The sequence below is a fragment of the Bos mutus genome, chromosome 12, assembly GCF_027580195.1.
Source record: "Bos mutus isolate GX-2022 chromosome 12, NWIPB_WYAK_1.1, whole genome shotgun sequence".
Taxonomy (NCBI): Eukaryota; Metazoa; Chordata; class Mammalia; order Artiodactyla; family Bovidae; genus Bos; species Bos mutus.
The window spans coordinates 54,558,078-54,575,456 of NC_091628.1; the positions used below are offsets into that span (position 1 = coordinate 54,558,078).

Here is a 17,379-nt window from a genome sequence, read left to right on the forward strand (position 1 = left end):
CTGTCTTAGTAATTGAGTCAGTGATAGATGCATATGTTATTTCCTGTTCTGGTAAAGGAGTGGCTATCTCGATAAAAGGGAATGAGATGTATGTATGCTATTGTTCTTCAGTCATGTAAAAAGTGGGGAATTACATTTTACCATGGCTGCAAGCAGGACTAGAGTTTGTTACCTTTTTTTCTTGCCTTAGACTTTAGAGGTGTCATTTCAAATCTTGGATTCATCCCCATTCTGTTCAGGAAAAGAACACAAAATATTATGTCATGGAGGAAAGCTGGAATGAGGTGAGGGGCCAAGGCGGGGAGGAACATGTTTGTATGTGCAGCATTCTCACCCTGCCACCAACAGGCCAGCGCCCAACAAGTAGATTGTCTGATGGGTGAGCGGTCGGGTTTCTTTCATCAGTCACAACCGTCTCCACACCTCCTCCCACTCCCGTCCTCCAGCACACACAGAGTTAAACATCATCATAAGTAGTTTTGGGCACATAAGTAAAGATAGTAAACCGCAAATTTATTATTGATGCATTTTCCGTCTGAGAGTTAAGTAAGTTTCTATTAAGACCATGGCATAAAAATACTCAGTCAGTAAGGATTTTTGATGTTGGGAGGAGAGAATTATAGAGCAGGAGGACAGATCTGTAAGGTGTGGAGTTTTTATTAGTGCATGTGTGTTTATGTACGCGTTTGTATATACATGCACACACTTTCTTGGTGACGTGGGACAGTGGCTCCTTTTCTCAGAGAATGTCTCCCTGGGAACTTTGGAAATGGTAAAGGTCTTTAGGGCTTTCCTGGTGGCTCAGATGGTAAAGAATCTGCCTGCAGTGCAGGAGACCCAGGTTCGATCTCTGGGTTGGGAAGATCCCCTAGAGAAAGGGATGGGTACCAACTCCAGTAAAGGATGTTAAGGATCTTACGTCCTCTATTGCCCTAACTTCCACTCTATTGGATCAAAACTAAAGAGAAAGTAGGAGTCATTAAGTCTTGTTCTCTGTGTCTTGAGATAGAAGTAATTTTACCTTTTGGAGAGAAAACTGAAGTGTTACTGTTAGAACCCCTCACTGTCGTCATTTCCAGTGTCTTGTTTTAGAAAGTAATTTGATTCTCTGCCTGAATTGGAATATGCCCATACAGAAAAGTTTTCTGTTTTTACTTGTTTCTGAGACCATTTTAACTCTAGCTTATGAAGATTGTGGAAAATTTTGTGGAAAGTAGAAACAGAGTTGTACAAAGAAACTAACTTTGACCCTTGTAAAAAATCTTTCAAATTTGTCTGTTTCTGTCCCCCTGCTCCAGCACCCTCTGTCTGCAGCTTATCATCGAGTATGAGTTTCTATACCTGATTTGGATAAAAAACTGATCTGATTAGCACTTGAGTACTTCAGTTGTAAATAAATCTCAACTGGATTAACTGAAAGTTTATTTCTTAAACCCAGTTTCATTGGGGGAATGTAGGTAGTCAGGACACTTGGAAACAATTTTCTGCTGTTTCTTATTTTTATTGTGTAGGGTTGCAGGTATGATTATGTGATGACTCAGTAGATTTACTGAAATGCATTATCCATTTTTAATATTTCTATGAAAAATAGAAAGAACTAAACAGCCTCTTCATGAAAGTGAAAGGGGAGAGTGAAAAAATTGGCTTAAAGCTCAGCATTCAGAAAACTAAGATCATGGCATCTGGTCCCATCACTTCATGGCAAATAGATGGGGAAACAGTGGAAACAGTGGCTGACTTTATTTTTCTCGGCTCCAAAATCACTGCAGATGGTGATGGTAGCCATGAAATTAAAAGATGCTTACTCTTTGGAAGGAAAGTTATGACCAACCTAGACAGCATATTAAAAAAGCAGAGACATTACTTTGTCAACAAAGGTCCGTCTAGTCAAGGCTATGGTTTTCCACTGGCCATGTATGGATGTGAAGGTTGGACTGTGAAGACATCTGAGCGCTGAAGAATTGATGCTTTTGAACTGTAGTGTCGGAGAAGACTCTTGAGAGTCCCTTGGACTGCAAGGAGATCCAACCAGTCCATCCTAAAGGAAATCAGTCCTGAGTGTTCATTGGTAGGACTGATGTTGAAGCTGAAATTCCAGTACTTTGGCCACCTGATGCAAAGAGCTGACTCATTGGAAAAGACCCTGATGCTGGGAAAAATTGAGGGCAGGAGGAGAAGGGGACGACAAAGGATGAGATGGTTGGATGGCATTACCGACTCAATGGACATGGGTTTGGGTGGACTCTGGGAGTTGGTGATGGACAGGGAGGCCTGGCGTGCTGTGGTTCATGGAGTTGCAAAGAGTTGGACATGACTGAGTGACTGAACTGAACTGAACTGATGAAAAATATTTGAATTTCACATAATTCACTTTATAAAACTTTTAAACATGGCTTGCCACTTAGTCTCATCTTATAAGAATATAGTGGATAGGATTCATTTTTTTGTACCTTGTTTAAAATTCTATGTGAGTACAATTTTGACACAAAAGCTGGCACTTGATAAATTATGCACAACCCCAAGACTGTTTCTAATACCTAGCTATTACCTAGCACATCCTTGGTGTTTAAGAAATAACAGTTAATTAAGTTAATGAATGCTTTCTTTAAAATAGCCAGTGTGGGAAATTAGAAAAAATACTATTGTTGTCCTAAGACAGCTGTTTGTTTTAAATTTTTTCTTAAAAAGTCTTCTAAGTCAGTGTTTAATGTAATTGAAATTATTGTGTAGCTTCCATCTTTCATTTTTTAAAGCATTTTATGTATTTTCTGTTATGTTAATGGTTGAGTGAGATTCCATGGAATCAATATACTCTAATATAGGGCCCATTCCTCTTTAGTGAACAGTTAGAATCTTTTCAAGAGTGTGTTTTCCAGTGTTAATGTTGTAAAGGATATCTTTGTGTATATGTCGCCTATCTTTGTAAAAATGATGTCCCTATGGTAAAATCTCTTGGACTGGACTGGTGTTTCAGAAGAATATGAAATATTTTATGCTTGCCATTATATTGATAGTGTGTTTTTGGAGCTCCTACTGTGCTTTAGTGTTTATTTTCTTGAATTAGCTTAAAATGATACAAAATTTATTAATATGTATTTAATCATTGCTAGTGATTACACTGACCATCAGAAGGTTGCCTTGGATATAGGATTGCAGAGTTTAAGGGATCTTTTTGCCTAAATAATGAGCAGTATGGTTTTGAAAATCTTTTTCCTTCAGGAAAGCAATATATATAGTGAGACAGCCATGCTTGGATGGAAAGAATGTTGGTATCCTGGGTTCAAGTCCTGCCTTGACCTAGCTAATTATGTGATCTTGGGCAGGGTACTTAGCTTCTCTGAGCTCTGTCTGTACCAACACAAAGTTGAAACAAAACACCCAGGAGAGATTACGTGTATGTAACATGGAGATAATATATTTGTAGATCAGGTCATGTCACTTATTTGTTAAAAATTCTGTGAGACCTCCTAGTTCACTCAGTAAAGCTCTGGGTCCTTTCGTGGACTCTCTGACATTTCTTCCTGTTTGCTCTCATTGGTTTCAACCATGTCAGCTTCCTTGCTATTTCTGTAACATGCCAGGTCTGATTCTATCTTAGGACCTTGGCACTGGCTTGTCCCTCTGCCTGAAACACTGCTCTATGAGATATCTGTATAGCCACCGTACCTTACCTCTCCTTTCAATGTATAATAATTTGTTTCATTGGTCTCAGAATTATCACTGGTCTGAGATTTTACCCTACTTGTAAGCTGTCTAATTAGCTTGTCACAGTTTGGTGGATGCTCACAGAAGACATCAGACAGAAACTTTATTATTCACAGCAGCAGTAGTAGTCAGAGTATTATCATTTGCTCACCAGTTTCCCGAGCTTCAGGTCCCACAGGGCAGCTCAAACAAGGCCAGCAATGCCTCCAGTTGCAGTGTGGAACCCTGAGTTTAGGGGAACCCAATATTTTCTAATGGTCAATAAGCACAACTGCCTCTCTGCTCTGGTGAAAGTCACTCAGTCATGTCTGACTGTTCGTGACCCCATGAACTGTATAGTCCAGGAATTCTCCAGGCCAGAATACTGGAGTGGGTAGCCTTTGCCTTCTCCAGGGGATCTTCCCAACCCAGGGATCGAACCCAGGTCTCCTGCATTGCAGGCGGATTCTTTACCAGCTGAGCCACCAGGGAAGCCCAAGAGTACTGGAGTGGGTAGCCGATCCCTTCTCCAGGGGATCTTCCAGACTCTGGAATGGAACTGGGGTCTCCTGCATTGCATGCAGATTATTTACCAACTGAGCTACCAGGGAGCCCTGCTCTGGAGGGAGATACTGTTTGTCTGACTCAAAGCTGTATACTATATAAACATCCTTGAAAAGATAATACAGAGCCAGTGCCTCTACCTGGAAGATGTAGAAACATCAAAGACTCACAGATAATTGTCTCCTGACAGTAGCCCACTACTGATGGGCATTTATATTTTGTCTGATTTTTTACCTTTATTAACATTGCTGCAGTGAATTGTCTTTAATACATCATTTCTTACAAGTGATTTTCAAGAGCTGGAGTTACTGTGTCAAAGGATGTATACATTTTAATTTTTGATATATATTGCCAGATTGCCAACCATGGAGTTTGTATCAGAGTTCACTGTTGATTATGAAAAATCCTTTCTCACTTTGACACTAAGGTAGCAGTGTCACATCTTTCTTTTGTGATATTTTCGTTAATACAGTGTTACTCAGTTTTTACCTTTTTTGTGTTCTCTTTCAAAGTTACTCTTTTCAAGGGTGCCCATGGAAACTAATAACTACTGACATTTTTTGAGTACTTATTATGTGCCAGACATTGTATCATTTCATTTTGCTTATACATTACATTGAGGACATTAGACTTTATTTAAATTTTTATCTTTTCACTTAAGGTAATAAAGTTGTAATTAGTTTAGTGAACTAATCTAATGGTGAATTTTTTACAGATTCAAGAGGAAGAGTGTCCACCAAGAGATGACTTCAATGACCCAGACCAGCTCAGAGTGGGTAACGATGGGATTTTCATGCTGGCATTTTTCAGTAAGTAATATTTCATTTCCAGACCTTTTTCTTGCAGGTGTTAGTTGTCTGTGTATTTAATGTGGGCAGTGAAGGAAGACAAGTATTGTCAGTGTGTGTTACATTGTTTAAAATGTAAATTGCTCTTGATATTGAACTAACTGATCATATGTTATGATGCAAGTCCTTGAATTTGTTCAGCACCTAGCAGGTAACTTTATATTGCAGTTATTATGCTGGATGCTTACTATATAGAGATGCATATAAGCATATTGAAAGCTAGATATGTTTTTGTATGTGAAATTCTACATGTCCATTTGGGGCCATAGGAATATGTATAATGAAATGGTAAATTCTGTTTTTGGAACAGAGAACATCCACTTGAGTGTCTTAAAACAGGAGGTAGTCTGGGCAAATGGGACAGTGTGATTTGAGACATAGAAATATGAGTTTGTCCTATTTGTGGAGAATGGCGAATCACTAGAAGACCAGAAACCTGAGTAATAGTTATTTTAACATTTTGCAACATTCTTAATTTAGCATTGGACTTTATAAAGTAGATTATGCTTTAAGAAGACTTCGTTATAGTCTTCATTATTCCAATTCCTAACTCAGGAATTGGCACATAGTACACTCAGTAAATAATAATGTGACACTCAAACTGTTTAAATTACTAAAATAATTCTTAGATTTATCAGATTTAATAGGATAAGTAAATTTATCAGATTATGATAGGGTTAATTTCTGCCCTCAACTAGTTAAGTGATCAAGCTTTCATACCTTCTTTGATAGCATGCTGACTTAATGTATTTCAACTGTATAGTTAATTTTAATAATAAAACTGAGGAATGTTTTACTTAAAGTACCACATTCAGCTTTAATAATAGGCAGTATGGAAAATATATACTTCCCGAGTTGAGTTACTTCTGAGTCTAAAAATTCAGTTACCTTTTCCTCCATTTTGAAATGGTTTCTTGCTTCTTTTCTTTCTTGCATTTCATCTTCTGAAGAATGGAAGTATCAGAAGTATGTGGGTGGATGTGCAGGCAGTTATATTTTCCTCTTCGGATTTACTAAATTATATTCAGGTTGGCAATCAGATAATGTATATGCAATATTTATATCCTGTGGTTTTAGTTACAATTTGTCATTAGATATGTTAAGTACGGGACTTGCCTGGTGGCTCAAAGGGTAAAGAATCTGCCTGCAATGCAGGAGACTTGGGTTTGATCCCTGGGTTGGGAAGATCCCCTGGAAGGGAACAGCTACCCCACTCTAGTATTCTTACCTGGAGAATTTCATGGACAGAGGAACCTGGTGGACTACAATCCTTGGGGTTGCAAACAGTCGAACACGACTGAGTGATTAATGCACACATGTTTAGTATGATGAAAAAGAAAATCACACTTTGGCTACAAAATAATTCTTCTTTGTACTATTAGTCTAGTAAACCTTAATTTTTTTCTTAGTTCACCTGGTAATTCTTTATATTAATAACAGCCTTCCCACATATTTTATTTACAAAAAGAGTAGCGTAAACATTAATTCCTTTCATGGTTGTCTTTTAAGAAATCTTAATTGGTAAAGGAAGAATTTAAATTTATTATAATTACTTGTAGTACAAATACCTGTTTCTTACAAATAAAAACATGTTATTTGACACCATCTAATTATTTGACTTGAGCTTAGTTATCATCTCTGCATTTCTGTATTTCACTTAACTGTGCTATCTTCTTCTCAATGTGTGTTTTTAGGTCTGAAAGCATTTTCCTGATACACCAGTGTTGTAAATGCACAGTAACGTAGGCACTTGGTTGGCTCTGTTTTTGGTCAGTGGTGGTATATTAATCGATATGAATGTAAATGTTTACATTTAATGTGTTAATGTGAATTATCTGCCTATTATTACAGTTTTCCTAAATTAAATTTATACAATTTATATCTTTATGCTTCCTATTAGAATAGGAATCTTTGTAGACAAATACTGCACTGATATTTTAAGAGTAAGATTATATAAATTGTCACCTTCATTTCCTGATACATTCTTTGGGTAAAGGCTATAGGCCAGTGCTTCAGATTTATTTGTAGTCACTGCCATCTAGTGGCTGTCCACAAATTGCAACATGCTACATTTTCCACACACTAAACTATACAGTAGCTAGGCAATGGCAACCCACTCCAGTACTCTTGCCTGGAATATCCCACGGACAGAGGTGCCTGGTAGGCTACAGGTCCTGGGGTCACAAAGAGTCGGACATGACTGAGCAACTTTACTTTAACTTTTCACTTTCATGCACTGGAGAAGGAAATGACAACCCACTCCGGTATTCTTGCCTGGAGAATCCCAGGGTCAGAGGAGCCTGGTAGGCTGCCGTCTATGGGGTCGCACAGAGTCGGACATGACTGAAGCAACTTAACAGCAGCAGCTAGTTGAGCATGACTTAGCGTCTAAACAGCAACAAGCTATTGCTTAGATTCTGTTCTGCTGTCTATTTCTAAGGTCTGGAAATAGATTTTCTTTAACATGGTTTATAATTTAAACATTTCAGATTATATAAGTTGTGCAAATAAAACTAGTGATTTTCACGAAGAATGTTTCAATTTAAACCTTTTGTTGGTTTAATTTTACTTTCTCTGTTTTCACCATCCACAATTCAGTCTCTTACTACATGTAACCTTAAAGTTTACACGTAAATTTGGTAAGATAACTGCTTGCTCATGTTCAGAAAATGTAAAGAAAGAAATGTGTATATTCCCTGATGATGCTTTGCTTCTCGTAATCCTTTGAAGTGTCACCGCTCTGAGCCTACTTTTAACAGATTTTCTCTCAAAGGGAATGAAATAGAAGTCAGTTATATGTCTGTTAGTTAAAAGCTAGAAATTAAGGTTTGGTTCATTGGATAAGTGACATTCTGTGGAAATTACTTGAACTCTCGTGCTTAAAAACGTAATCTATATTCTACTTAGAAAACTTTTTCTGAGGTTTGTCCTTTTGTACCATGTGTGAGTCTTCATATCAGCATGCTATCATAATAATTAATCACTTGGATTATTCCCATTTTAGATTTGAGGGAAACATAGTTAAAGAGATACTAGGTTATTTGTAAATTGGGCTTCCCTGGTGGCTTAGACGGTAAAGAGTCTGCGCTGCAGTGCTGGAGACTCGGGTTCAACCGCTGGTCATGAAGATCCCCTGGAGAAGGAAATGGCAACCCACTCCAGTATTCTTGCCTGGAAAATCCCATGGACAGAGGAGCCTGGCAAGCTACAGTCCATGGGGTCGCTAAGAGTCTCATACAGCTGGGCTACTTCACTTTCACTTTCAAGTAAGTTTAAAAAGAATTAGAAAGATGTTTTGAAATGTGAACTCTGATTTGTAAGAAATTCTTCCGGTTCCATTCTGCATTCCCACCAGCAGTGAATGAGTGTTCCTATTGCTCCGATCCTCATCAGCATTTGGTATTGAGAGTTTAAAAAATTTTAGAAATCTAATAGTTATGTGGTGGTATCTAGTTGTGGTCTAATTTGCATTTCCCCAATGATTAGTGATATTGAATATCTTTATTCAGTAAGTACTTTCAAGTACCTACCATGGATGAGTCATATAAACGATAGTTCTTAAAGAGGTTATCTGGGTACCACACATTGATTGCCTTGTTAGGCATCAGTGACTTACTCTCTTCATATAAAGCTAGGTTTTTATACAGCTTTGGGCTCATGTATTGTAATTGCATCTAGAAAGGGGAGATATATAAGAGTTGTAACTGTACCTTAAGAAACTCATAATATTTGTGAAGTATTAAATTTTATTGAATTTGTTCTGTTTATAAGGAAAATAATTTTTTGGTCATTTCATTGCTTGTAGTTTATTGGAAATGTCTGAAAATTAATACATTGTTAGCTTCATGTTTTTCTCAACTGTTGATAGTTTAAATAAAGAGAATTGCATAAGGATGAGACAGAAATTTGCCTTTATGCAGTTCAGAATCAAGTATAGTAAAATCAGTTATTCTTTGGGTCTATTTGAAATGTGGTGCATTCATATATAATGAGGATTTTTCTTTGATAAAATTAATAAGTGCTTAATGTTAGTATTATATTGGTGTTCATTCATTTGTAATATTCACTTGTTTGTTTCCAGAGCAAGTATCAAATTGTTTTAAACATTTTAAACTTTTCATTTTTGAAATAATTTCAAATTTAGGAAGAAAAATGCAGAAACAGTACAATTGGCATATAGCTTTCATCCAGCTTTTCCAAGTGTTAACATACATAACTTTAGTGATCAACATTGGGAAGTTAAATTAACATCATGAAATAACACTGACTAGTTTGTAGACCTTTTTCAGATTTTCCCAGCTGTCCCACGGATGTCTTTTTCTTGGTCTAGCATCTATTTTGGGATTACACATTGTATTGTGAAGTGAAGTCGCTCAGTTGTGTCTGACTCTTTGCAACCCCATGGACTGTAGCCTACCAGGCTCCTCTGTCCATGGGATTTTCCAGGCAAGAATCCTGGAGTGGGGTGCCATTTCCTTCTCCAGGAGACCTTCCCGACCCAGGGATTGAACCCAGGTCTCCTGCATCGTAGGCAGAGGCTTTACCATCTGAGCTACCAGGGAAGTCATTAGCCTCTGTGTTTCCATCATCTGCCTCAATCCAGAACAGTTTCTTAGTCTGTCTTTGTTTTGTAACAATTTTGATTCTTCTGTAGAATCCTGGTCAGTTATTTTGTGAAATGTCTTTCAATTTGGATTTAGCTAATGTTTCCATTAGATTCAGGTGGTACATTCGGCCCCACTTTGCATCGCCCTTCCCCCAGAACACCACAGAAATGCTGTGTTTTCAGTGCATCATATCAGAAGGCAATGATCTAGATACCTTATTACTGGGTATCTTATTACTAGAATTCTTATTACTAGTGATGTTAACTCTCATCAGGATAAGGTGGTGTCTGCCAGCTTTCTTCACTGTGGAGTTACTCTTTTCCCTTTACTATTAATACATATCTTGTGGCTATTGAAAATGTAAAAGTGTAGCCATACTAGTTAATGGATAAACTATAGTATATAGTATTGCTTTCTGATTACCCAACAAATTCTTTGGGTAGGTGGAAGGTATATATATAAAATGATCAGTGTATACAGGTGTAAAAGACTTGGTTGCAAAAAAAAAAGAAAAAGACTTGGGTGCCACAGTCCTACCTACAACGCTTCTTACTTACCTTGTGACTTCGTGTGTGGAGCCTAACTGTTCTGAGTTGTAATTGCCCTTCTGTGAAAGGGAATTAATTCTGATCTCGGCCTTCTTCAAAGGCTAATGTAAGGGTCCCATGAGTTAGTATACGTGAAATGCCATGAATTATGAGTGCTGTTAAGAGCAGGTGGTGTTCTCCTTCCTCTCAGTTCCAGTAAGTCAGTTGATTGGCAGCCTTCTTTCAGATGCCATTCACCTGTCTAAACCTGCCTTATTTGCTCTTAAAAAAAAAAAAAAAGGACCGCAAGCAGAGAATTATAATTGGAGCAACACTAAGCATACTTTACCAACTTTCCTGTGCTAATTTTCCTACTTCCCTGTTATTTACTCCCCCAAATCTTACTTTTCCACAGGAGTATAGCTTATATGAACCTGTTGCTTCTCTGGGTTCCATCTTGGGCCTTGCTGTGTTGGGAATAGGTGACCTGATTTATTTTGCTGTGCCGGGTCTTAGTTGCGACATGCAGGATCTTCAGTTTTCACTGCTGTCTGTGGGATCTTTTCATTTGTGGCGTGTGGATTTTTAATTGTGCTATGTGGGATCTAGTTCCCTAACCAGCCATCTGCAAGCCAGGAAGAGAACCCTCACCAGAAATGGAATTTTCTGACTCATTGATCTCAGACTTCTGATTGGAAGTGTGGAGTCAAAGCCACTTGACCGACCGGAAAGTCCCATCCCTACACCTTTTAAGCTTCCTTATTTTGTTCTAGCTCTCTAGCGGAACATGCATGAATGAAGGTGGAGCTGAAAGAAAAGTATTCATGTCTTCTCTCTTAGGCATGTATTGATATCTGTTCATCTGTCTCTACTACACATTCTTTTATGGATTTTCCATACCGGAGGTTTAGTGTATGTTTATTAAATCCTTTTCCTGACGATTCAGACGTGTCTTAGCAGTACTCAACGTTTTGGCACCAGGGACCAGTTTCATGGAAGACAATTTTTCCACAGACCAGGGAGGAGGGGGGATGGTTTTGGGATGATTCGTGTGCATTGCATTTATTGTGTACTTTATTTCAACTGTGACATCAGCTCTACCTCAGATCATCAGGCATTAGATCCCAGAGGCTGGGGACCCTGTGAGGATCCAGAATGGAATGCTCTGCCCTTTCTGTACCTTAAAGACTTACTCATCTTTACTTTCTGTCTTATAGGCCAAAGGGCATAAAAAGTGAATCCATCTATGCTTCAGTAGTCACAGCTCTGTTTAACTAGTGCCTGTGTATGTGAGAGCAGTTAAAGGTGATTAAGTTACATGTTTGTCTGTTCAGGCTGCTGTAACAAAATATCACAGTCTAGGTGGCTTAAACAATGAAAATTTATTTTCTCACGGTTCTGGAAGCTAGAAGTCTGAGATCAGAGAGCCAGAAAACTTGGTTTCTGGTGAGGGTTCTCCTCCTGGCTTGCAGATGGCTGTCTTCTTGCAGTGTCCTCACATGGCCTCGCCTCTGCGTGTGTGCACAGAGAACTCTCTGCCATCTCTCCCTCTTCCTGTAGGAACACCAGTCCTGTATATTACGGCTTTACCCTTATAACCTCAGGTACTCGTAACTCCCTCTCTGAAGGCCCTGTCTCTACATAAGTCACACTGGGGGGTTAGGACTTTAATCTACAAGTTTCGAGGCGAGTGCAGTTCAGTCAGTAACAAATTATATCACATGAGCACAGTTTATAGGAATTCATACTGCTGGTGGAGCCCATAAAGAAAACATGACACCTCATTAAGTACTTTTTCGTCCTTTTGAATCTTGTTCCTCTTTGGGGCACAATGATATGTCTAGTAGATAGTGGTAGGTCTGATTTTGAAGAAACTGGACAGTGTTTAAATGCTTTTTCCCCCCAAAGCTAAACATATACATGCTCAGTGGTACAAAAAAAATAACACTTTGGAAATATTTTGCTGTTTTGGATTTCTCTGTCAATGCTTCCTGTGTTTTGATATAGGAAGATACCTGTGACATGAGATACTTGCAAAATGATAGAATGTTCATAGCACACTGGGATGGGGTGCTCAGGACTGGAGGTGTCTGTCCTCTGCCTCAGACCTCTCCTGCCTGCCCTAAGGGTTGAGGAGAGAAATACCTCAGCTTGTCATTAGCACATATATAGCAACCAGTTGGGAATCTCTGCTGCTGCTTGATAATGTCAGTTCTTTAAATAGATATGAAACTGGTTTTGTTATCTGCTTTCCCCACAGTTAACACAAATATTAGCCAGTTAGTTAGAGAGCTGCTATATGCAATAGATTATTCTAGAACGATGGAAATGTTCTATCTGTGTTGTCCAGTATGGTAGCTAAAATTAGAGCATAAACAAGCTTTATATAGTATAGCTTCCCTGGTGGCTCAGATGTAAAGGGTCTGCCTGCAGTGCCTGAGACCCAGGTTTGATCCCTGGGTCGGGAAGATCCCTGGAGGAGGACATGGCAACCCACTCTAGTATTCTTACCTGGAGAATCCCATGGACAGAGGAGCCTGGCAGACTACAGTCCATGGGGTTGCAGAGTTGGACACCACTGAGCGACTTCCACACTTCCACACTCTTTATTTATAGTAGTGTCTCCTGAAATGTTTTTGGCAGGAAAGATGGGGCCCACTCTAATGTGAAGAGATCGTTTTGTATGTATAGGGATGGTGGCAGACATTTTTTAGCAACCACCGTGTGCCAGGTGCTGTGCTAAGCTTTTTCATTCTCATTTAATCGTCTTATCAATCTCATGAAGTTGGTGCTTAAAGATCAGAGAACTGTGGCTCAACAGAAGTCAGCAGTGAGTCCAGGGTTGTATATCCAGTGAGTGAGTTGTGACTCACACACATCTCTTATTTCAAAATTGATTTTTCTGGCTATTGCATCACCATGTATTATAGCTTCCCATTAATGATCAAAAAGGTTGCATCTAGAAAGTTTTAGGAAGGAAGAAATGATAATAGTAGGGACATTCCCTCAAAGAAATAGCCATTTCATTTGAACTTACCTTAGAACATTTCCTCTAGGTCTTTAGAATTTTGAAAAACCAGAATTTCTCTAGGTAATTTACTTTATTCTCCCTGGGGCTTGGTTGGAGATATTTAGGGTGAGAGGATGAGCAGTGAACAAGACTTATGTTCAAGTTGGTCTTTAGTTTTATTATTATTATTGCTATTATTATTGTGATATTATTGATATCTTGAACATAAATATGGCACTCTGATTATATCTCAGGGACCTGGGATAGAATCCCAGGTCAGAATGCTTTATGCTACAAATAGTAGAAAACCCTCACTCAGCCATTATAAATACATAGGAGACTGTCTCATAAAAGCAGAAGTCTCTGGATAAGCAGACCTCAGGCACAGACTTGCTCTGCTTTGCTTTCTTCTTCACGAAGACAACACACACACACATACATGCTCACGTGCACACAAACCCACCCACCCACCATCTAACCATCCACCCCTCCACAATCCACCCCAGCAGACTTAGAATGGTGGTTTAGTTCTCAGGCTGATAGCAGGATCATGGCAACAGTTTCAGGTATGATGATTAAATGTGACATCCAGTGGAAGAAGAAGGGCCTCTACTTTTTCTTCTTCTTCCTTTTTTTAAAGCTTTTATTGTAGAAATTCTCAAACTGGATGAGAGTAAATTAAACATCTCTGTAGGATTTCCTTGGTGGTCTAGTGGTTAAGACTCAGTCTTCCAGTGCAAGGGGGTGCAGGGTTTAATCCCTGGTTGGAGAACTAAGATCCCACATGCTTTAAGAAGTGGCCAAAAATTTAAAATAAGCACACACAACATTGTAAATCAAGTTTATTTCAATTAAAAAAATTAAAGCATCTGCATATCCATCACCCAGCTTCAATAATGATCAATTTAGAGCTCCTGTCATTTAGCCTAAATTCCATCCTCTCTCTCCTTGCTGTGTTTTTAAGAATGTTTTTCAGAAGTCCTATTTACAAAATAAAATCACTGGCAGGGGATTTGGGCCTCTTGTGATTTTCCCAGACTACTCAGGACTCACCTTTGGGGGCTAAGTATGGAGTCCAGCCACCCGTTAAATGCAGGCTCTAGAAGTGGGTGGGTTCCTGGGAAGGGGAACCACAGGTTTTGTTAGGTAGGAGGAGGCTGTGAACAATATTTGCTCCTGGAACATTAGTATAATTTATTTATTATTAAAATACATACTTTATTCAGCTCATCTTTAATACTGCTTTTTTAAAAAGCCGATTTGGTCGGCTGGTGTCTTAGACTAGACTTTTTGGGTAGGATTGCATGCCAGCCACTTTGTGACTTAATTTTTAACTGGTTTAAAATTACAATTTCATCTTTTGGGTTGTAAGCTCTAAGGTATTGATTCTTGTTGACCAAACTGACAAGAAACCAAGCTTACCCATTTGTTAATGGATAGTAAACAACTAAATAGTTTGAAAAAGGTAGACTACAGTCTGTAAGGAAGACTTAATTAATACAGAGTTAAAAGAAAGAGAACTGCTATTTCCATTGAGCAGTGCAGTATTATTTATATTCCACGAAGTAGTAGTGGCGTTAGTGGCTCAGTCATGTCCTACTCTTTGAGATGATGCCCTGTAGCCTGCTAGGCTTCTCTGTACATGGAATTCCAGGCAAGAATACTGGAGTGTGTTGCCATGCCTCTCTCCAAGGGATCTTCCCAACCCAGGGATCAAACTCAGGTCTTCTGAATTAGGTCTCTGTTCATTTGTTTCCAGTGTCGTCTTTTAAAAGAATTATTTCTCTTGCTTTCAGTGGCATTTATTTTCAACTGGCTTGGATTTTGTTTATCCTTCTGTATCACCAACACCATCGCTGGAAGGTATGGTGCCATCTGTGGATTTGGCCTTTCATTGATCAAATGGATCCTTATTGTCAGGGTGAGTGTCTTGATAGCCTCTACCACTTTTATCGCTAAAATTAAAGTACATGAAATTTCCTGTGTGATTCGTAAATGTTCATTTTGTGTATTTTGTGTATATGATTTCAATTATTTTGAGACTTAATTCTTAACTTCTATCCTTAGTTATCATAGTGATCTCTGTGGTGTGAACATTTTCTGACTGTATTGTATGAGAACTTGTTAGTATGTGGAAAGAACTTTGAAATTAGATAAATTTGAGTTTGAATCTCATCATTTTTATATCATTGTTCTGACTTTTAAGTTTTTAAATTGTTCAGAGCGTTAGTTTCTTCATAATAGATAATAGGTGCCTTTCAGTATTTTTGTGAGGTAAGAACAGGACATATTTTGAGTGCCTTGCCCAGTTACTGCACAAGTGTATGTGCTCAGTGAATCATGGCTGCCACTATTGTGATAAAGCATAGGTCTGCCTGGAATTAGTTAAGACGTAAACATTTCCATTGGCTAGTGAAATTATCATGGATTTAAATATTCTCTTACTGATCCACTGGGAAGGCCCCAAAAAGTAAAAGTACACGCCTTTAAGGTAGTTATTAGAACTCATCTTTTCCTTTATCGGCTTCCCTGATAGCTCAGTTGGTAAAGAATCTGCCTGCAGTGCAGGAGACCCTGGTTCGATTCCTGGGTTGGGAAGATCTGCTGGAGAAGGGATAGGCTACCCACTCCAGTATTCTTGGGCTTCCCTTGTGACTCAGCTGGTAAAGAATCTCCCTGCAATGTGGGAGACCTGGGTTCAACCCCTATGTTCCTTCTAAGCCTTTCTTCTCATTTTCCAGTTGTTCCTGGAAATCACCCTGTCTCCCTCATGTTGTTTACAAAATGATGTGTAGGGAGATAACAGTAAGTTCTTACCTTTCTCCCATCTCAGCAAAAAAATAAAATTTTTGTAACCATTGCACAGGTAGTACTATTGTTAGCATAACCTTCCCCCAGCTCTTTTCCTTTGCCTCCTGAAGGCCCCTTTGGCTCGTTTTTACAAGGATTTTCCCCTGGTTTCTTCAGCTAGGAAAGTGGCTTTGTTAATTAGTTACTCTTATTAAAAGTAACCCACACATATAAATGTGGGTTAATAAAATATATACTTTCCACAAATCATGTTTGTTTAAACAATGACTTCTAATTGAATGAGTCAAGTCCTCCTGAAATTTTCAGTAGAACCACATACTAATATGTCAGCTTCAGTGCTTCAGACACTTCATTTACGCACCTACATTATCAAATATCTTAAGAAAATCACCCATTAAAAAAAATATTAAAACTGAATTTTATGTGTTTTTTCATTAATTTTAAACTTATTATATTACTTCCCAGGGTTTCAGTAATCTTGTCAGACCGTGTTTCTGTTCAGACCAGATTATAGGCTGTGGTTATTAAACAGTCCCAGATTCTTGGTGGGACCTGCAAACTGGCTTCTTTTAAGGTGATTAAAACCTGGCCATTATAAGAACTGCCCCCTGGCAGTTCCTTGTTTTAATTTCATTTGAAAAATGTAAAGTAGGTTCTCACCACAAGCATAAATCTGTTAGGTGTTATGAGGCATGCAGAGATAAAGAGACAGTCCCTGCCCCTGCAGAAGTTACCAGTAGGAAAAACTCAAGAGTTGGAACTAGATAATCTAGTCCAACCCTGGTTATATTAGTAATAGAATTAATGACTTTTATTCAAATGGGATTTCTTGTCTGAGTCACAGAACATGGAAAATGATTTGACTTTCTCAGTTTTCCTAAGGTTATTGAATTGCTAGTATCATTCTAGAACATAAAAAATAAATCAATGCATAATATGCAGTGTTCGACTCTAGTATATTAAGGCTTAATTCTCTCATAGAACCCCAGGTTGCGAAGGAGTTAGATTGTTTTCTCATCAACTCCAGTCAGTGTGATAAGATGGGACCTTAAATTCAAAGACTGGAGTTTCTCAAAGTTTTGTAAGGAATTTAATAGAATGAAGTTTAATCCCTGGGACTGTTTAGTCCCCCCCCACCCCGCCTTTTTTTGTTTGTTTGTTTAGTTTCCCTTTAAAATACCTTTACTGAGTTAAGGTTAATGTTATACCTGTAGTGTATATTGAGAATTGATATAAGAAAAGGATTTTAAGGAATCTTCTGTTTTAAAATAATAGCTGCCATTCAGTGAGCACTTACTATGTTCCAGGTATGATTTATTATAAACACC

At 38.4% G+C, this 17,379-nt stretch overlaps 1 protein-coding gene across 1 annotated transcript in view; it reads left to right on the plus strand.

The window, feature by feature from the left end:
• The window catches only part of NDFIP2 (Nedd4 family interacting protein 2), a 71,496-nt gene that overhangs the window by 43,675 nt on the left and 10,442 nt on the right, over window positions 1-17,379 (plus strand). The window contains exons 4-5 of the mRNA XM_070380647.1: window positions 4,964-5,057; window positions 15,037-15,161. Coding sequence (XP_070236748.1) covers window positions 4,964-5,057; window positions 15,037-15,161 — 219 coding nt within the window. The remainder of the gene's footprint in view (window positions 1-4,963; window positions 5,058-15,036; window positions 15,162-17,379) is intronic.